The 22,500-nt window shown below is 34.0% G+C and overlaps 2 protein-coding genes across 2 annotated transcripts in view; both read left to right on the top strand.

Annotated features, from left to right (window-relative positions):
* Window positions 1–2,124, top strand: part of LOC107561564 (potassium voltage-gated channel subfamily H member 7-like) — an 11,789-nt gene extending 9,665 nt beyond the window's left edge. Inside the window, exon 4 of the mRNA XM_016246034.1 lies at window positions 1,455–2,124. Coding sequence (XP_016101520.1) covers window positions 1,455–1,703 — 249 coding nt within the window. The 3' untranslated portion in view covers window positions 1,704–2,124. The remainder of the gene's footprint in view (window positions 1–1,454) is intronic.
* Window positions 2,125–5,877: 3,753 nt separating this feature from the next.
* Window positions 5,878–22,500, top strand: part of LOC107561563 (interferon-induced helicase C domain-containing protein 1-like) — a 35,787-nt gene continuing 19,164 nt past the window's right edge. The window contains exons 1-7 of the mRNA XM_016246033.1: window positions 5,878–6,583; window positions 7,847–8,015; window positions 9,872–10,030; window positions 10,200–10,268; window positions 16,980–17,176; window positions 18,719–18,929; window positions 21,501–21,781. Coding sequence (XP_016101519.1) covers window positions 6,146–6,583; window positions 7,847–8,015; window positions 9,872–10,030; window positions 10,200–10,268; window positions 16,980–17,176; window positions 18,719–18,929; window positions 21,501–21,781 — 1,524 coding nt within the window. The 5' untranslated portion in view covers window positions 5,878–6,145. The remainder of the gene's footprint in view (window positions 6,584–7,846; window positions 8,016–9,871; window positions 10,031–10,199; window positions 10,269–16,979; window positions 17,177–18,718; window positions 18,930–21,500; window positions 21,782–22,500) is intronic.

Genomic DNA, 22,500 nt, shown 5'->3' with positions numbered 1-22,500 from the left:
AATGTTGAAATTAAATAAAATGTATATTTTAAAAAAACTTCAACTTATTGTAATTCAGTTAGTTACCAAGGAAACATTTCTCATTTTCATTTAGTTTAACTTTATGTTGTAAAATAACTAATGCCAAAACTGAAATAAAATAATAATAAAAGCTATATAGACATATGATGCTGCTAAAAAGAACATTATTTGGTGTATTTGGTGTAATGAAATGTTTATGCGGTTTAAGGTTAAAAAAAACATTATTTTCCACATACTGTACATTATTGTTTCTCCTCTATGCCCCGCCTTTCTGAAATGCGTAGATTTTTACAAAGCTCATCGGTCTGAAAAGCGAGGTGTGCTGTGATTGGCCAGCTATCCAGTGCGTTGTGATTGGCCAAATTCCTCAAGCGTGAGACGGAAATGTTGCACCCCTCACCATACTGTGATGCTGTGTCCGGCCGGAGCGATGAGACAAAAACATTAAAACCCATTATATATGAGGCATTCGTTGCATCTAGTGGGGAAATAAATACGGATTATAAAGACTTATACTGTCTTTTTACGCGTTGCATCGCACCGCGTAAACATAAAACCATGTCTGCATTTGTGATCGGAGAAATGACGAACAACAAGCGCTACTCTACACTGCCCAAAACTCGCGTTTGAATCGTCAGTGGCAAATTCTTTAAAAATGAAAACGTACTTACAGTCTGTGAGTCAGAACAGCCGGCATTGTAGTCTACTCTCCCAGGATCAGGAAACAGTCCTCCATAAAATGTGCTGCACACATCTGAATATTTGGGTTGAACTGTTCTGGAACAGTGTTGTAAATACAAAGTAACCACTGATTTCTAGTCACGTCCTCTTTTGGAAGGCCAAACACAACGAAACACACAGTGTCTTCACAACATGGCGATGGTGGCGGCGGTGGTGGCAGCAACAATAAAGTTACGCCTTCTTTCTTTACGTGGGTGGTGTTATGCAAATCTTCCCACATCGTGACGTAGACATGTGGGGGCGTGTTTAAACGAGGCGTTTTAGGAGGGCGTGGACGAGTTTTAACTTTTATAAAGAATATCTCTTTGGTTTTGAGACTTTAGTCTTTGCAACTTTAGAGATCTTATCTATGCACGAACAGCTTGTAACACTCCAAAGAGAAAGGAAAACTCATATGACCCCTTAAAAAAAAAACACACACACAATATAAAAATAAAAACGAATTTGAACTATTAATAAAATTAAAAAAAATAGTTATATATATATATTTTTTTATTTTTTATTATTATTTTTTTTTTTTTCCTGTTCTGGTGCTAAAGACATAAATCAGTTGCTGTGTTGATTAAATCAGGATAAATTGGTTACTTCAGAGACTAGATGTTTCATTTCAATCATGATGCACAACAATGAAGTACACATCCAAAATGTCCATTATCACCAATAAATAATGTAAAAAAATCCCTCTTTTACAGGATGCTGACTTTTTGGCCATGACAAACATCCATCATAACCTCAAAGACTCTCCGTCAGGTCTGGCCCTTATGGACTCCAACCCGAAGCAGAGCCACGGGACATGGTCCTCACCAGACTCCAGCATCATGTACCGCTTCACAAACAGCCAGACTCTTCCTCTGACACGACAGCAGTCCAGATCCCTGCTTCCAGACGCCACAGCAGCTCTGGAGCTCCACAGACCGCCGTCTGATCCAGGACTGCACTGACCCTCTCCTCTAACGTAGGGAAAGTCCAGGACGTCCCACGGCTCTTCCAGACCTACTTGGAAGCATAAAGGACATTTTAAAACAGGCATTGGCCCAGACTTTAACACTAATGTGACTTAGGATTCACCACTGGCTCTCGCCTGTACATTTGCTTCCTCTTCCTTCTCCTGCGTTACGCTCCTTGATGCTGTCGAGGACGATTTGGAATGGATTTCTGGTCAACACTTCCATTTTCAGGAAGTCAGTCTCTTACTTTTCCACATACTCTGTGTTCTGCACACTTTTACACTGGTGTAAGACTCAGGACATTGATGGTGGTTAATTTATCATACTGGCAGAATCTCTTCCCTGTTTTAGCATTATGAATCTAAATTATAATAATGGCATTTTACACTTCCATTTGCAGAACCCTGTGGAATTACATACAGTGTGGTCCCACTAGTTTTTTTTTTTTGCATTATTTTCTAATTTAATACAATGTTTTTCACTACAGTTAAACAGAATATTTTTAATATATTTTTAAAAAATGAAAAATATATGTTAATTTGACAAAAATAGCATTTCAGTTGACAATATTATAAAAAAACTGCAAGCATGTCAAACTGTAACAAACCAAAACTGCCATACACAAGAAGAAAAATTAATTAATACATATAAATTTGTATACATTCAGTGCATTATGAAGTAAATTAATTTTATATTAAAGTTTCATGTAAATTAAAAAAAATGGAAAATTTAACATTTTCAATGAGCTTCGGGTTTTGGATTCCACTAGTGAAAATTATTGTTTATATTTATATGTATCTTATTATAATTATAATATTTATATATTTTTATTTATATTATATTTATTCTTTATTTATATATATATATATTTGTTTGCATTATTTTCCAATTTAGCACATTTTTCACTAGAATTAAACATTGTTACACAAAATATTTTGGACCAAAAAATGTATTTGACAAAAATAACATATCAGTTAACAAAATCATGAAAAATAATGCAAATATATATAATCAGTATACAATTTGTGTGAAAAGTTAAATTGCAACATACATATAAATGTGAATTTTTATTCATTTATTCCTTATGATGCAAATTCATTTTACATCATAAAATGTCATATATAAATAAAAAAGGTTTTTAATGTTCTCTCAGAGTTTTGGACCACACTGCAGCAAAATATTGGTTTGTTTGCAATTTTTTTTTATTTATTTAACTTTTCTTTTCTTTTTTTTATCTTAATCAGCTGCCATGTACATACATGATACCCCTCTATTAAATGAAAAGAGATGCATGGCTGAAGGTTTTACGTGTTGCATGTTTACTGCAACATATTGGGAAGCAGGTTTACTGTATGTCGGCATGTTTCAGAGCTAATCACTGAATGCACTCCTCTCTAATCGACTAGGTTTCTTTGCACATGGTCATGCTAGCTTGAACCAAACTCTGCACGGCATAAAACAGTGACACTGATCAGCTTCTCTGCAAGCACGGGCGTACAAGACGGCCTCACACGTAATAATAATAACATGGAATACAAACATACTTTTTAATGCAGTTAAACTGCATTTACACTGGAGTCACAACTGTGGGATATAATGAATCATAGACACTCAAAACTATCATCTGTCATTCAAACAGATGCACAGAAAATATCATAGCGGAGCACAAACACAATGACGTCACTGCTCAGTAGTGCGATACGCCACTGTTTGCAAAGCACATGTTAGTCTCATATGTAGCTATGAATATTTATGCATAACAGAATATGTACATTTATCAACTTCTGGTTAAAAGCTACAATAATGTTGGCTTCATTCAAAATCTTCTTACAACAAAATCACTTTGTGTTCCAAATGTTTAGTCTAGAGAAGCGTCTGTCACACATCCTGCTAGCAATAATGAAAAACACTGGATCTTTACACTAAAGGGTTGCTTTGCGGAGTTGTGTTGAAAAGATTCAACATCAGAATCTGAGGGGACATTTTTGCATCAGTTTAAATTTTTCCAGTAATATACTGGAGTTTTTTAATGTGCAATAAACACTTCCTTAAATTACTTTTTCAAAATCGTGCAGCTTGATTTCAAAGTTACAGCTTTGATTTTATTTATGTTTATTTTTATATGTCACTGTAAATCACTGTATTTTGGATTACAAGCAAACAATCTAGTGAATTGAATCCTCATCAGATTCAAACAAATATCAAGTCTGCAGATAAATGCATTAAATCTCACTGGAATACCATTCATTTCTGCATGAAGGGATGATATCTGCACTTTATTTTAAAGACTCCATGCCCTTATAATAAATATGACCAACTCTGCATGAATGTGCGTGCGTATGAGTGTATATGTATGTGTCCGTCGTTAATTTATATGTGGCATGTTTTGCTGCATAAAAATCATATCTTTAAGACCGCCAGAAGCAGAGGTGGCGTCTTTATTTGGACATATATTTAAAACTGTTAATAACACTGCAAACGTTTGCACTTTCACTTTTTATCCCAGTGTTTCCACTTGGACTGACTTTTTTTTTTTTATAGTTTGCACTGTATAGTTTATACACCGCAATACTCTACAGGTGTTTTGAATGTCTGTTATTTAAAGATTTATTTATTATATATATTTGATGCATTTGCTTTAGGCAATTACTTTTGACTAACTGTATAAAGAAGTATATGAATAAAAGGAATGCATATCAGTTTTGCGCTCACTGTTGTTCCTGTGGCTGTTTAATTTATTGAATTAATTTATTTACGGAGTAAGTAAGAAAGAAGCACTTAAACATAAAATTGAAAATCATGAGTAAAATTTGCTGGTCACTGGTGCAAAATAAACCTAACAAAAATAACAGCACTTCTATAAACACATGCTTGTCCATATGCAGTGCTATTTATATTTAGACTTTATTTAGATTTTCAATTTTTATTTCAATTTTTATTTCAGTTTTAGTATTTGTATGTGCCTTTCACATTTTTATTAGTTTGTTTTGTTTGTGTAATTTTAGTACTCCAATATAAACTTATTTTATTTCAGATAGTTGTCAAGGCAATATTTTTAGGTTTTGAAGCTTTATTTCAGTTTTACTTCAATTAACAAAAATTGTATCTAGTAGTTTCGGTTTTGGTTAACAACAACAACACTGATGAGAAATGCCCTGCATGATCCATAAGGACATCTGATTTTCAATTTTATTAAATTATTAAACAAATTATTTTTTTTAAATGTTGCAGATATATGAAGCTAATGAAAATCCGCGCTTAGTCTAATTCCCTTCAAAAAAAATTTTAAACAAAAAGATTTGGTGCAGAAACAATTTTCACTCACATTGTTAGCAAATTTAACAACTTATTACAAATAAACAGCAAAAGTATTTTCTTGTAAAACATAATGCAATAATCTTTTTTTTATGGCTTTGAAAAAAAGTTACAAATTACAGCGTAGTGTACTTAAAAATAAACATTTCTTACTATTTCAGATTCAAATCACATTCAAAAAATATATATTAATAACAATTAATATTATTATTATCAAATTAATAAATAAAGTGTCTGAGCTCAAACAGACCATATTTCTGAACATATAACTAGAATTCAACTTAAAATGTTTAAGTAGAAAGACAAATATTGTATTTTCTTGTAAAATGAACTCCAATAATCTTTGTAAAACAATGCAATAATCTTTTTGTTTATGACTTTGAAAAAAAGTTAAATTACAGCGTAGTGTACTTAAAAAAACATTTCTTACTATTTCAGATTCAATCACGTTCAAAAAAATGATTATATTAATAGCAATTATTATTAGTAGTATTATTAAATTAATAAACAAAGTGTCTGCGCTCAAACAGACCATATTTCTTAACATATCATTTTATAGAACTAGAATTAGAACTTAAAATGTTGACGTAGAAAGACTGATATTGTATTTTCTTGTAAAAATGTACTCCAATAATCTTTATTTACAACTAAGAAACATTTTTACAGTGTAAAGATTTAATTTTCTGCATTACATAATCAACCAATATTCAAAAATATTATATTATATTACTGGTTTATTATTATATTATATTATATTATATTTATTATATTATATTATATTAATTATATTATATTATATTATATCCCTGTTTTGCATAATGTATTCTGTCTCCATCTAGTGTTTATTTGTTATTTGGAAAAGTGTTCATATTTTACTATGGCCGCAAAGCTGTCGTTCTATCAACAGGCCTAAAATATATTCCGATAAATATGTTTTTCTTCATTTATTTGGATCTAGGCTATACAATATTGACAATGTTTGCAAGACGCGTCGCATGTCTGACGGATCACGTTTGAAAAGCAAGACGAGAAACGAAACAGAAAGTAAAGAGGTCCGGGGAAATTGAGTCCGGCTCTTATAAACGGGGCTCGGTGAACTCTCTCAGCGATATCTCATCAACATGAGCTGCGAGCAGGACGCCGAGACGGGTCATGCGCTCGGCTGTTTCAGGGACAGACTGAAGCGGCTCATTCGGGTCGAGCCACTTCTGGATCTGCTGCATTTCCTCGAACCGGATCGAAAGGACCGGATTAAAGCCAAGTTCCGCGAGGAGGGGGACATAAGCGCCGCGGCGTTTCTGATTGACGAGATTATTCATTCAAAAAACTACGAACAAGGATGGTCGAGAGAGCTGATCACCGCGCTGGAGACTGTCGGCTGCAAACACGCTGCAAAGTACGTGCTGAACAGCCCACCGGAGCCCACGGAAGAGGCCGAGAACGACAGCTGCGTCCGGCTGATCGACCTCCTGCAGCTCACGCTGGTCAGCATGAAGACCGCAGACGTGTGCGCACACTGCCGCGCGCTGGGGCTCCTGACGCCGGAGGACCAGGAGAACGTCAGTAACACACGCTCTTATCAGATCAGGGGTCCCAAACCCGGGGGTCCGTGGATTGGTGGAAAGCTAATCATTGAAATAATAATAATAATAATAGATAGACAGACAGACAGACAGACAGACAGACAGACAGATAGATAGATAGATAGATAGATAGATAGATAGATAGATAGATAGATAGATAGATAGATAGATAGATAGATAGATAGATAATAGATGATAGAATAATAGATGATAGAGAGATAGATAGGTAGATAGATGATAGATAGATAGATGATAGATAGATAGACAGATAATAGATGATAGAGAGATAGAGAGATAGATAGACAGACAGACAGATAGATAGATAGATGATAGATAGATAGATAATAGATGATAGAATAATAGATGATAGATAGATGATAGATAGATAGACAGACAGACAGACAGACAGACAGACAGACAGACAGACAGATAGATAGATAGATAGATAATAGATAGATAGTCATGTAAAAATCATTATCATCAGTAGAGGGCGCTATAAACCAAACAGATACTATTACAAATGTATAGTTTGTGTATTTGAGTTACTGATCTCTGGCTCTGACATACAAAATATTAAACTCACAGTTTAAGAAAATGTTATTAGTAGTGATATTATATTAAATGCAATACAGTAATAATTGTTTATTTTATAATCGATTATTCTTATTATTTATATTATTATAAAAAATAGTATTATCATATACTATATATATATATATATATATATATATATATATGCATATAATACTGCTAATAATCATATTAATAATGATTAATTACTGCAAATTTAATTTAATATACTACTAATACTAGTAATAATTAATATATTGTTATACATTACAATATACTACAACTACTACTACTACTAATAATAATAATACTTATTATATACTGTATTTATATTTATATAGAATAATTTATTTATATTTATTTAATATTCATAAATTATTATAAATTAATAATTAATTAAGGTGAAGTGTCTGAGCTTGAATAAAGAACATTTCTGAAAATAGCCTTTTATGGAAATACTTTTTTTTATTATAACAAAGACATAATTTAATAAAAGTTAAGCGTTCCAAATATTCTGCATATCACGAATGACCCATATTGAGTTTAACGGACCTGCCTGTGTGCCTGTCAGTCCATCTCTCTAGTGTCTGTCAGTGTCTTTCTGTCTGTTCTTGCCATGTGTCTGTCATATTAAATTCACAAACTCTTTGTTCATTATTACTCTGGCAGATTATGAAACTCACTGAGAATCAAGGGAACATAGGTGGCGCTCGGCTGCTTCTCAAGAGGCTGGTGAAAAACGAAGCTGGCTGGTTTTCCAAATTCCTTCAGGCTCTGGAAGACACGGAGCACCATGACCTGGTGCGAGAGCTGCGGGGAGAGCCGTGTAACGAGGACGGTGAGGCTCGTACGCAGGACTAAAGCTTCCTGCACAAATCATCTCCAGCGACTGATAAATAAGTCTATTAAGCTGCCACAGGCTCTCTTAGAAAAACAGGAGTTGGAAATAGGACTCCAGCAGAGGTCAAACATCACTCCGTTGTTTAGACTGGATACTCCACTGTTAGTTTCTGTATAAACCTGAGAACAAACCAGCTCTTACAAAAGATGATCATCTTGAGATTGATTCAACAGAATATGCTTCAAATGTTCTTAACAAACATTACGTCTATCTACTGGGGAACGTCTAGGTTACTTGTGTAACCCTCGTTCCCTGAAGGAGGGAACGGAGTTTACATCTAAGGAGGCTGGGACGCATTCGCACTACAGCCTCACGCGTGCGCCACATCTCTGAGTGTAACCGGTGTTAACTAGTAGGTGTGTTCAACTTGACACGGACCGACTGTGCAGACCGATCGGTGTATTACAGTACCACGAGAGCTAAAGAGAGCAGACTGCTCCGTGCGCTTTCGAATCGCTCTCGCGGATGATCGATCTGCGCCGCACCTCTTCTAGTCGAACACACCGGCTAGTGCTGCAGGCTTATTGGCTCACTGACGCTGATGAGATTAACCCCTTAGGTATCAAAATTTGGTACCGAACGACGAGACGTTTTTTGATACTCGATGGTATCGAGGCAATTCGGTCGGTGCCTAAAAAGATTCAAACTCGAAACCCAGCCCTATATACAGGTGGAGCTGGGGAAGGTGGAGGGTTTCTGAAGCAAGCTGCAACTGCTACGGCAAGCACTGGTCATATATTTGAATGCTGAGCAGCGAGCTCATTGGCTACCGATACAGGAGAGAACCAATCAGCTGTGTCATGTGATAATGATGTCATTAGGTCAGACTGAGTTAGACCTATCGGACTGCGCCATCTAGAGTTTCATGCCAGAACTCTGTATTTCCTTAATACTTTTTGGTACTTTTGAGGAACAGTAATTGGACCTACCGTAAAATTCTTATGTGTTCTTTGTAAATCCTGTATCATTTACAAATAATAATATTAATAATACAAAAATACTGTTTAAAAGTTGGGGGTCAATAAGAAACTACTTTATTTCAGCACTTTGTTTCAGCAAGGATTCATTAAAGAACCCTGGGAAAAAAATTACCATGGTTGTCACAAAAATATTAAGCAACATTTCAACATTGATAATAATCAGAAATCAGCATATTAGCATGATTTCTGATGGATCATGTGACACTGAAGACTGAAAATGATGCTGAAAATTCAGCTTTGATCACAGAAATAAATTACATTTTATAATATATTAAAATAGAAACCAGTTATTTTAAACTCTAATAATATTTCACAATATTACAGTTTTTATCATAATTTTAATCTAATAAATAAAGCCTTGTTGAGCATACAAGACTTCTATCAAAAACATTAAATATCTTACCGACCCCAAACTTTTGAACAGTACTGTATGTTGTTAATGTTCTCATATAATATAAAGTACACAATAAAAAGTAAATTTTGCAATTTAGTAAAGGCCCATTAACACCAATGATAGCTATAACAATATTGATATAATTTTTTTTTATCATTCTAAATGTAAATAAATGTAAAATAGGAGAATCCACACCACAACTATAACGATAACAATAGAGAGAATATCATTGGAATCATTTACAAAATGTTTTTTTTTTCCATCTGATGAAAAATAAAAACATTGACAGAAACGTTTAGAAACGTGCTGTTATACGGTTTGGTATTGATCATAATTCAGTGACCGATATTCTGTGCATTATTATGCATAAGGAGAGTTCTTGTGAATTTAACTGTATTGATTACCTGTGTGTGTTTCAGAGGCCATGTCAGTCGAGACTGTTGAGGAGGGTGAACAGACATGTTTGGAGACTATGCCGGTTCTCCCTCCCGTTCTCTCAGCGAACAGCTCGCTTCTGTCAGAGGATCTGGACAGCAGTGTGGACAGCGGCGGTCTGTGTACGTCTGCTGACAATGAAGGTGAATATCTGAAGCATTATTGTACTGATTGATCTATCTGGGAAAAAAAAAACACCAAAGCCTGGACGAACACATGCAATGCAATGCAAAATGTGAGAGACCAAATACAGTGTTTTAAATCTTCTGTGGCACAAGCCAAACTAACAGCAGCACATGTATTCTCTTACAGAGGTCGACATGTACAAAGAAGTTGAGGAGGAAGAGGAAGAAGATCTCACAGAGGATGATGATCCGTCAGGTACAGTCACATGACTTCCATCCATCTGCAAAACATTCAGGAGTCACTGGTCTTGGTTGTTTGCTCCATTCCCAGCAATTAGCGTACTGTGAAAGATGCATAAAAGCATTAATCATATTACAAATTGCAGTACAGTTTCTATTTATGCCCAACTCTGAACTACTTTATTCAATCTCTAAAAAAAAGATATATTTTTAAATTGTTATCCGGGAGGGTTGTGTGCCATTCACTGAGATTTGAATTAAGAATTGCCTTTTAAATTGCAACTAAATTTCTGAGTATAAATAAACAAAATGCCTGTTATAGAAACTTGCAATTACTGTAATTACTATACATTTCAAATTAAATTAAGAATAAATGAAAGTAAAATAAATACAAGAAAAAGTTAAATAAATACATGATAAAAGTAAAATAAATAAATAAAAGTAAAATGAATCAATCAATCAGTCAAATCAAATCAATCAATAAATATATAATTAGACCAACATGAAGCAGGCTTTCGAGATATAGTAAACCAATCTCTAAATTATGAATTTTGCCCAATACCGTTATCCAATAATGACATACATCTGGGAAAAGTCATGGAAATCCATTGGTCAAAAAGTGAACCAATTTGTAGCAGAATTAAGGGCCATATAACCCTATTTAACAGCGTTATGAAAATTAACTCTGCTTTAATAGTGGTCAAGTCCTTTAATTGTACATTAAATGAATTATTGTCCAGTTCACTGTATGAAAGGAAATGAGACACTAAATCTCTTAACCCTTTGACATTTCAGCTTCACTGTTCACTCTTTTGTGCAATACATCTAATGACCCATAATAATCCAGCCTTTGCTTGAGAATTGTTCCTGCGAGCAATTAACCGTCAGGAAATAATTTTCTTATTATTATGTAACATATGGAAAAGAATGGCTTAGTTGTGTTCAGCGGTTGGATTCTCAGTGGTTCTGTTAGAGCACCATGTGAGACGTTGCCCTCGACCGCACAAAGTTCACGACTTTCATGAGGAAAGATGCATTTGTGAATTTCTGTAAAACACAAAAATTGTTCACATAGTGCAGGGGTGGCGAACATCGGTCCTGGAGAGCCGCAGCCCAGCAGAGTTTTGCTTCAACCCTAATCAAACACACCTGAACAAGCTAATCAAGGTCTAAATAGTTACTAGGAAGCTACAGGCAGGTGAGTTTTAATTAGGGTTGGAGCTGAACTCTGCAGGGCTGCGGCTCTCCAGGACCGGAGTTCGCCACCCCTGACATAGTGCATAATGCTCTCTAGAGACATGAGAAGTGAAAAAAAGAGTTAAAAAGGCAGTTTTTAGTTAATGTAATGGTAAATAAAATATGCATTTAAATCATGACATTGCTAGCATATTAACTGCAAATGCATTATAAATATTCAATATATAAATGAGCCATAGTATTGCCTCAAATATATTGCAAAGACAAATAGCAAGCAATGCAATGCAACTGCGGCATGCATTCACTCCGTACTCACTCACTACTATACATTTCAAATTAAATTACTTTGCATTTAAAAATAAGATAAAATAAAATATGCATTAAAATCATGGCATTGCTAGCATAATCAGTGCAAATATATTACAAATGTACAGTATATCACTGAGCCTTAGTATTGTCTCAGATATACATTGCAAAATGGCAAGAGTAAAGAAACATGTTAAAAAAAAGTTGCACAGATTAATTACTCACTAATTACTATACATTTCAAATTAAATTACTGTCCGTTTGAAACAAAAATCAAAATAAAATAAAACATGCATTAAAAATCATCATGATACTGCTAGCATAATCACTGCAAAAAAAAAAAAGTATATCCTTGAGCCTTAGTATCGCTTGCAAAGACAAATATCAAGCAAAATGCAAATGCAGCATCTAATGCATGGATTCATTACTCACTACTATACATTTCCAATAAATTAAAATAAAAAATAAATATAAACTAAAATAAAGCATGCATTAAAATCATCATATTGCCAGCATACACTCTTAAAAATAAAGGTGCTTCAAAAGGTTCTTCAAGCGATGCCATAGAAGAACCATTTTTGGTTCCACAAAGAACCATTCAGTCAAAGGTTCTTTAAAGAACCATCTCTTTCTTACCTTTTTATAATCTGAAGAACCTTCTTTCACCACAAATAACCTTTTGTGAAACAGAAAGGTTCTTCAGATGTTAAAGGTTCTTTATGGAACCATTTAGACAAAAAGGTTCTTTATGGAACCATTTAGACAAAAAGGTTCTTCTATGGCATCGTGAAGCACCTTTATTTTTAAGAGTGTAATCAATGCAAATATATTATAAACATTCAATATATCACTGATCCCTATTATTGCTTCAAAAATACACTGCAAAGACAAATGTCAAGTGTGATGCATATGCAGCATGCAAAAACTGATGCAAAGATTCATTAGTCACTAATTATTACATATTTCAAATTAAATTAAAATAAAGCAGTTAAATTATGTTTTAATGACCAAACTCAAAACTCGTGCACGGATTCAATCACTCGCTAACCACTTCAGGTGTTTCTTCCTGGACATCCTCAGCTGAGGAATTCCCGGATGCACGTGCTGTCGACCACATTTCAATTATTTGTTTAGTGCATTCTATCCTACTGCCAAAAGTGCTTTTCAAATAACCATCAGCGATTGCACATGCTCATAAACAGCTCGTCCAGATTGATGACTTCTCTAGGAATGTCATATTGTCAGAGAATTATAAACACTCGAGTTTCCTGTTAGCACGTAAAAATGAGTCGCACCAACTAACATCCATTCACAAAACCACTGTGGCAGATTTACATGACCAGTAAAATTCACATGCAATTAATTAAAAACCAAGTTGTTTAGTGCATTAGATTGCAAATGGACGAGTGAGCCGTGAATCTCCTCAATTTTTAAACTACTCAAAAAACTGCAAGTACTGATTAAAAACTACTTAATTACTGTAACGTGAGTATTTGTAAATGGTTACTTCACACCCCTGGATTTAACCTGGTCAAATCATATAAATGGAAGTGTCTTTAGATGAAAAAAAGGACACACAGAGTTCAGTGGAAGTTCAGAACTTATTAAATGACTTGTTCTTTTGCAATAATTCACAATGGCATGTGAAATGTAACCGTTAAAGCGTAGTGTTAAAAGTTAAACCGTAATGTTTAAGACAGTATATTCCAAAGATAAATGCAATTTAGCAATAAATGCTCTTCAGTCATAACGTCAATTTGTAGGCAAATGTGGAAGACTAATTCCATGGATTTTAGGTCCATGGTAAAGATAAAGTAATTTTAGGTCTGTGGCCAACGTTACTTGAAGACATTTGTATAAGATCAGATACTAAGTATCTTCAACTTCCACAATGCTTTGAGTTTAAAGATTTTCATTGCATCAGTTTATGCCCATTTATCCCCCAAAATACTGCAATGAATACTGTATAAATACTATACAAATTAAAGGCAGTACAATACATACCACCATGGATATAAGTATATATAAAATATTTATAAATATTATTATATTATAATATATGTTTCTATTTAAATAAAAAGGGTGCTTAATTATTAGTTATTTAATAAAAGTCATATTATGAAAAAAAGTCTTAATATAGGCTTTTTCTTTCTTATAACACCATGGTATATAAAATCTTTACAATTTAAATAATTTCATAGTTTTTATAAATATTTGTTTAATTGCTATTAAAATAAGTCATATTGCAAAAAAATGTAAATATATATAATATATAAAAAATTTTCTAGGTTTTTGGATTATAATCTGAACAGCTAAACATTTGCAAAGCACAAAATTCACAACAAGGCAACAAAGCTTTTCAAAATGACGTGCTAAATTATCTTCTGGGTTTTATATCTAAAAACTGAGAAACTCTATGAGCTTCATTCGCTACTTTAGTTTAAAGCTCTGTAATTGGACTGATGATGCTGACAGACTAAACTAATGTTTAATACTGGCAGAGAACATTGAGTTTCCACTAGGGCTGCTGCCCCCTAATAGTCGACTAATCGTTAGTCGACCCGAAGAGGCTTGGTCGCTCAAAAAATTTTTTAGTCGCAGAAAAAAATAAAAATCCACATTGGCAAAGTCACGCAGATCGTTAACGGCTGATCCCGGTCTCATGAAAAGGCGTATAAATAGTACGCCAAATAAAAACGAAAACTCGTGGTATTGATACGCAAAAATAGACTTCGGCGTGCATATGATACGCATGTGTTTGGCGTGCATATAATACGCAGTTTTCGCGTGCATATGATACAAACATTTTTGGCATGCTACGCATTTTTCACATACATATGATACGCATTTACCCCACAACCCTAAACCTACCCATTGCATAGCATATACACGCCAAAGTCAAAGTCCATTTTTGCGTATCAATACCACGGGTTTTCGTTTTTATTTGGGGTACCATTTATACACACTTTCATGAGATCGGGTAATACAGTACATCCGGCAGGACATCCAAATGCTCGCCTATCAATCATTCACCACAAATATGGCTTATCATCTGAAATATGTAATTATTAGCAACTTTACATGGCCGCTCAATCTAATGTTAACCTAGAGAAGTGTCTGTGTGGAAGCTGAATATTAGCGCTCACTGCAGGACAGATGGAGGCGCCGGTGCGCTCACTTACTCTTAAAATAGGCTACTCCGTAATTTTTGGTCATACAGATAAGAGTAATACATCTTTCAAATCTGTAAAGACTCCATGTTTATTTGTGTGCACTCACAATAACAACAAAACGTGCTTTTGTAAAATAATGAAAGCAAACAGGATGTGTGAACTCGAGCGCGAAACACCGTGTAGTATATCTTTGCCTTACAGACATTAAATATATATCTATAGAGAGTGAAATGTCTACTTTCAAATGAACTATGGAAAACAAATATTCTCATATAATGTAATCCGTGTGAAACATGCACACTCGCGCATCACTACTGCGGAGATGACGAGTCGGTGTCGCCGAGTTCATCTCTTAAACCGAAACAAAGAAAGCACTTGTTTATCAGTGAATTGTTAAAATCTTAATGCAGCCTCCTTACTGTTTTCCCTGACACATTCATAATCATAGCTTCTTCCAGTGCGCTGTGGCAAGCTTTATGCGTGTGCTTGAGCGCTTATTAGGCTTTGAAGGCAATTAAAGGCTCATTATAATGATTTAAATGGTTTATTAATAAACGTGCGATAAGTCAACTAAAGCTTTAAACGAACAACTACTAGTCGACCAGAAAAATCCTTAGTCGAGGGGAGCCCTAGTTTCCACATGAAGTCCCGGGAATGAAAACACACAGCCCTGCTCCAGCGGCTCGTCTGTCTTCTGCCAAACACTGTTATTCACATTGTTATTCCAGACCGAAGCAAAATGGGCTCTTTTAGAAACCCTATTTTGAATTTCGCCTTTCTGTAAGAGAAACCATTTACAGATGTGAAGATGCACTCAAACAGTCCTCAGTGAGGAATCTGTGTCCTCGTGTTTAGATCATGTGGAATTTTCCCTTTTGATTGGTCTAAATAGTACTGGTGAGCTAGAGGCTATTAAACAATCTTTACACAGGAAATCTCACAAAAACATATCCAGGTCACATTTCATCACAATATCAAAAGAAAAATATGGGATGTTGTTTTTAGTAATTCTGATTTTTCTCAAAGCTGATTCCCATTAGATTTTTTTTTTATGAAACAAAGGGCTTTTTAAAATACTTCACAAATTAATCAAATATTTTAAAATATATTTTAATTGTAAAATAATATTTTATTTAAAAATATATCTAAAATATTTTATATTATATATTTGCACTGTGATGATGTTTTCTTTACAAATAAACATATTTACAATTAATTGCAGTAATGCATCAAGACATTTTAATTTTGAGTTTTAATAACAATGATTATTTTCAAAGCTGATTTCCATTATATTCTTAATACTGTAATGCTTTAAAAATGTAATATTTAAAATTTAGGCATAAATGGCAGACTAAACAAATATTTAATATTGGCAGAGCACAATGTTTCCACATCAAGGAAACACAACTTAAATATAAAATAGTGTAAAATATATATATATTTTAAATAAAAACATTTTTATATTATACATTTTTTTGCATTTTTATAAAATAAAATAAAGTATTTGTATATATATTATTTTCCAAAACAGATTCTTATTAAATTCTTAATACTGTAATGCTTTAAAATTTGTATTTTTAAATTAAGGAATAGAAGCAGTACAATAAAAACTACTCTGTACACACTTTTTTAATCAAATAATTGAAACACAAAATTATATAATTATTATAGAAAAAATAAATAAATGTGCAATATTTTTCCTCACATCACAGTTATGATAATGAGCAAAAAATAAAACTGAACTAAAAATTGACTTCTGAAATCTACAGAAAAAGTTCAGTGTTTTTTTCTTTAGATTTTGAGGGTAAATATTGCCATGTTCTTCACAGGTTTTTGAGACTCACAGCAGACTCACAGACAGTCTGCATGCGCTTTAGAATGGGTGACTTCATAAACAATGTTAATCTAGCTAGCAGGGGATAAAGAAAACACAGCTGTAATTGCAATAGCTGAACCACCGAGACACACGACCTCCTCTGCACTGATGCTGCAGGCAAACACCACTGTCTGATTACAGGATCGCCTCTCTCTCTCTTTCTCTCCTTCCTCAGAGGAAAGTAAAAGCAATATTGTACTGCGTGACTATCAGATGGAGGTGGCGAGACCAGCTCTGGAGGAAAAGAACATCATCATCTGCCTCCCTACAGGAAGTGGGAAAACCAGAGTTGCTGTGTATATCACTAAAGAACATTTGGAGAGGAAGAAGCAGACGGGACAACCGGGCAAAGTTGTTGTTTTGGTCAACAAGGTGCTGCACAGCCGTCCATTTACTACAAATATAACAAATTCACTTGTAAGATGTAATCGTGTCCGTATTATAAACAGTAAAACATTATTAGTAATAATTTAAACTATAGTATTTATTAAGAATATAGTACAAGACATTCTCCGATTCGTTTTGCTTAAATTATTTAATATTTGTATTTATTTATTTTGTTAAACCCCAAACATGTCTCATCAAATTCTTATAGGAGCAAATGATCTTGTTATTGATCAATCAATTTGTTTTTGTTGTTGTTTGTTCAAACAAATATTTATATTGGTCTTATTTTATTAAAACTCAAACATTTATCATCAAATTTTTACAAGACCAAATGACACTGGTATCAATAAAGTCTTCATTTAAATATTTTTATTTATTTAAATTAATATTTTACTTAAACATTTCTCATCAAATTTTTACAAGGCAAATAATCTTGGTATCTATAAATTATTCAAATATTTTTATTTATTAAAATAAATATATTTATTTTACTAATTTTATTTGATTAAAACTTAAACATTTCTCATCAAATTCTTACAAGGCAAAATAATCTTTGTATCTATGAATTATTCAAATATTTTTATTTATTAAATTTAAATTGATTTTACTCATTTTATGTTATCTGTTAAAAATTTTTATATTGATGATATTTTATTAAAACTCTACATTCTACAAAAAATAAATTTCTCATCAAATTCTTACAAGGCAAAATAATCTTTGTATCTATTAATTATTCAAATATTTTTATTTATTAAAATAAATATTTATATTGATTTTACTCATTTTATTTTATTTGTTAAAAAAATGTTTATATTGATATTTTATTAAAACGCTACAATCTACAAAAAATACATTTCTCATCAAATTCTTACAAGGCAACATAATCTTGGTATCTAGAAGTTATTTACTGTATTTTAATATTTTATTTATTAAAATAAATATTTATACTGATTTTCATCTATTTCTTTATTTTATTAAAACTCAATCAAATTCTTACAAGGCCAAATGTTCTTGGTTTCTACAATAATTTTAAGCTGAGCTCTCACTTCAACAATCGACTCATGTGTTTATTCTTAGAATTTTAAGAGAAACATCTGAGACAAAGTTGATTCTTAGTTGAAACATCAAGTCTTCTGAGCAACTTTTGTGCAAGAACAATCTTTACTGCCCAGACTGATTAGTTCAGCAGGTACGGAGCTAGAGGTTTTTAGGTCTCTGAAAAAGAAAAACAGAAACTTGATGATTTCGAGTGTTTGCTGTAGCAGCAGATGGACTTTTTGTCCTGCTGAATCATGTCTTGAACTGTTTAAGTTCATAAAGTGTATTAAAAGATCCATATCAGCAGAAGTGTGGTGCAAACATACAACTCAGCACTTCCGTTGGTGCAGATTTCCTCTCCCATTTAAAGACAATTTAAAGTGATATAATCAACAAAAAAATGCCATGCAATGCCCTGGCGACCAAGGAGAAAGGCCTTGTTGCAACCTCTCTGAAATCAAGTAATAATGTTATATGATTTCTTTGCAGGTTCCCCTGGTCGAGCAGCACTACAAGGCCGAGTTTGGGCGGTTTCTGAAGCACCAGTACTCAGTGGAGCGGGTCAGCGGAGCCTCGCAGCTCAAAATCTCCTTCCCACAAATCATCGAGCAAAACGACATCATCATCTGCACAGCACAGATTCTGGAAAACTCTTTGGCCAAAGCCAAGAACGGTGACGAGGACGGGATCAAATTATCACGTAGGTCACATTTTCCTTCACTCACACTCTCAAAGAGTCCGAGTCCACAGTCAAATGGGTTCAGCCTCTCTCAGACGTTGAAAGGAGACCAGAGCTCCTCCTCTGAGGTTTCATGTGACAGTGTTTTTCCCCATCAGTCTTTGCTGGCAGGTTCGGCTCTCCTGCGAGTCTCTCTGGCAGCATCCGCCGCAAGGTGGGATTCCTCCTCTGTGGCATATGCTGTTTGTTGTTTTTCCCCCCTCGTTTTACTCTTAAACCTTTTTTTTTTTTTTTCCACATGTCTGGCTGATCAAATTCAGTGGAGATTTGCTGTCATTTTCAGAGTCTGAGTTCCGTTTCATCTCCCACTCCAGCCCTGAGGGGCCAAACAGGCAGCACCTTTAAAGTCTGATTTGTAAACGTGGCCCCATCACCCACCGCCTCTCTGTCAGTGTGTGAAATGCAGAATACCTTTTTTTTCCCTAGGGACCCCTGGGAGTGCCAGAAGGCTGCACAAAAACGCCTGTAAACTGAGCCGGTGAGAGTGGACTGGAGGTTTACAGCACCCGCTTTTTTTGATTAGAAACACATGCTAAAAAAAAATGATGGTATTTGCATGTAAGGACAATGAACAACGTATTATTAACATGTATTTCATGTATACAGTTGGCTGGTGATTAATTGTCATAAAAATAACTGCAATTAAAGGGAAAGCTCACCCAAAAATTATGTTCTGAAGAATTGTAGGGACCTATGAAACACTTTTCTTTTTTTTTCAAAATTCCGTTTTTTCAGTTTTAATTTGACTGGATTCAGTTGTTTTTTTTGTTTTTTTTTCTTTTCATTTTTTCATTAGTTTTAATGGTTACATAAAAAAAATATTAATCAAAAAGCATGTCCAATTAATTTAAAACTTGAAACTTACACAATTTAACAGCAATTAAATAAAAAAGTTTAAAAATTAAATAAATAAATAAACATTACCTATCAAAAACGTTTTATTTTTCTCTCAAATTCAGTTTTATTTTGACCAAATTCTGTGTTTTCCATTCATTTTCTGGATTCCATTTGAATGGTTGCATTAAATTTTAATAATCAAAAGCATCTTTAATTAATTGATTTTACAAAACAAAAAAAATATTATTTTATTTATTTTTTCAGAAATACTGTGTTGTGTATTTACATTTTTCTGGTAAGTAAATTTTGGTAAATAATTTTTCTTGCAAATATTCCTTAAAAATAATGTTTTAATAATATTTCTATTAGTAGTAGTAGTACTATCATTACATTAAGTAATATATTTCTGTCACAGTTTCTTCAAGTTAAACCGAACTTTTATTTTGAAGGGTTGCTGTGAAGACCTTTACGTTTCTGTTTGTATATATGACGATAGTTTTTCTCAAAAGAAATGGTAAAATGCTCATGAAGTGACTCTTAGAGCAGTTCTAGAGGTAATGTTCATGTGTTCATGTACTCATATATTGAGGCGCCATTCATTCACACAGAAACACACAGAACATGCAGGATTCATGTTTAAATACTATTTTTATTCATCCAAAATTTGACAAATTCCATGATATTCTGCGTTGTATAGTAAATTCCTTTTTTTTTTGATTGGATTCATAGGGCCCTAGAATTAGAATAAGTTAATGATGAATTTTTGGGTGAACTATCCCCTTAAGGCAAGACACTACAGGGTGAATAGGGTAAAAAGTAACTAATAGGTTATCACTATACTTTCCATAGTTGATTTTCTGAATGTTTAAATATGCACACGAGGCATTATCTACCTAAATGTGCACTAATTTGCATGCATTTCCAGAACAGAAATCAGACATTAGACAAAACCAGGTTCAAAATTATTGTTTCATTTTGTTAGCTAACTCCATTAATCACTCCATAAATTAGAAAATACTGTCAACAGTCCGAAAACAAATTCACCATATTTTTAAGAATAAACAGTTATATAAAATCAGGTGAATTATATTTGAACAAGCCCCTCTGTAAAGACCTTCAGAATATAGATAAGAATAAAACTGTAAAGTTTGGTGTATGTAAGTGCTGCTGAAGTGGAGATTTCAGACTCAAAATTAGAAGAAAAAAAAAAACAAATTTTGAGAAAATGCGCCTTTAAATATATGCATTGTAATTTAAATCTACAGAAACAAACAGATAAGGTATAATAAAAGAAAGTGTGTATTTTTAATGTTTTCTTTCCACTAGTTTGAAAGACATCTCAAAATTGACCAGGGGTGTGTTTCCCAAAAGCATCATTGGCTAACTTTGGTTGTTAGTTCCATTGAACTCTATTGGTAACGACGAAACTTGCGACCATAGTTGCTTTTGGGAAACAACAACAACAACAAAAACTATGGTTTTGCCTGTAGTATCCTGTCCTAAGAAGTCATTTATTCACATTAAACTTGAAATCAAACAATAAAATTAAATTAAATCTAATGTAAGGATATAATGCACTAGAAGGTCATTCATAATTTGAAATATTTAAATATTAAGAATAGAATAGTTTCCTATATCTATGGTAAGTACACGCTGAACTGAATAAATTATGTTTCAATTCCTATATACTTGCAGAGTTCACTCTGATGGTTATTGACGAATGCCACCATACGAAGAAGGGCGGTGTGTATAACCACATCATGATTCGCTACCTAAAACAAAAACACCAGAACCAGCTACTGAAGAAGCAGGAGAAGAGTCCAGTTCCGCTCCCTCAGATTCTGGGTCTGACGGCCTCACCTGGTGTGGGAGGAGCGATGAGCCAGCAGATGGCAGAGGAACACATTCTCCAGGTAATATCGACACTCCCTTCCGGTATTGCTTCTTCAGCTTCTGTGCTGTTCTGCAAGTCTACAGTGATACAGCAAAGACAAAACATGTTATCTGAGTTGTGATATTGCAGGCAGCACATCTTTTTTTTTTAACATTATAATGGCGGCGCGTTCACACGCTGCGGCTTCTCTCTCTCCCGACAGAAAGGTGTTTTCGTGTTTTTTGTCTTGTGAGTCGCAGTGTTTTTGTACGTATTCGTCGCGTCTATTTGTTTCTAAGCGCGCATATAGTCAAGTCAAGTCAAGTCAAGTCAACTTTATTTATATAGCGCTTTTAACAATACAGATTGTGACAAAGCAACTGAACAGTATTAATTAGGAAAATAGTGTCAATAATGCAAAATGACAATAGTCACATATAGTCGTGAGTTTCTGCTCGATGTCGGCAGAGCCACATTTTTAGAGTTAAACTCTGCGCACGCCGAAGAGCTGCGGGATCTCGGTCTGTTCCGGAGGCCCACAACATCACCGACCCCCACTACTGCATCTCGCCCACAGCGGAGGCGCCTCAAGCGGCGCGAGAGGAAGCAGAAGAGGGGTAAGAAGCAGAAGAGGGGTAAGCGCGGAGGTATCCGGGCTAGGCTAGCGGCTAACCCACACAAGCCAGCTATCCCTATCATCGTACTGGCTAATGTACGCTCTTTGGACAATAAACTGGACTACATCCGACTACTACGCTCAACTCAGAGGACTGTAAGAGACTGTTGTGTTTTTGTGTTCACGGAAACATGGCTCAACAACAG

The sequence above is a fragment of the Sinocyclocheilus grahami genome, unplaced genomic scaffold (assembly GCF_001515645.1).
Source record: "Sinocyclocheilus grahami isolate Dianchi unplaced genomic scaffold, SAMN03320097.WGS_v1.1 scaffold780.1, whole genome shotgun sequence".
In the NCBI taxonomy this organism is placed as follows: Eukaryota; Metazoa; Chordata; class Actinopteri; order Cypriniformes; family Cyprinidae; genus Sinocyclocheilus; species Sinocyclocheilus grahami.
Note: the sequence above shows the minus strand (reverse complement) of the source record. Positions and strands in the feature narration are given on the sequence as shown.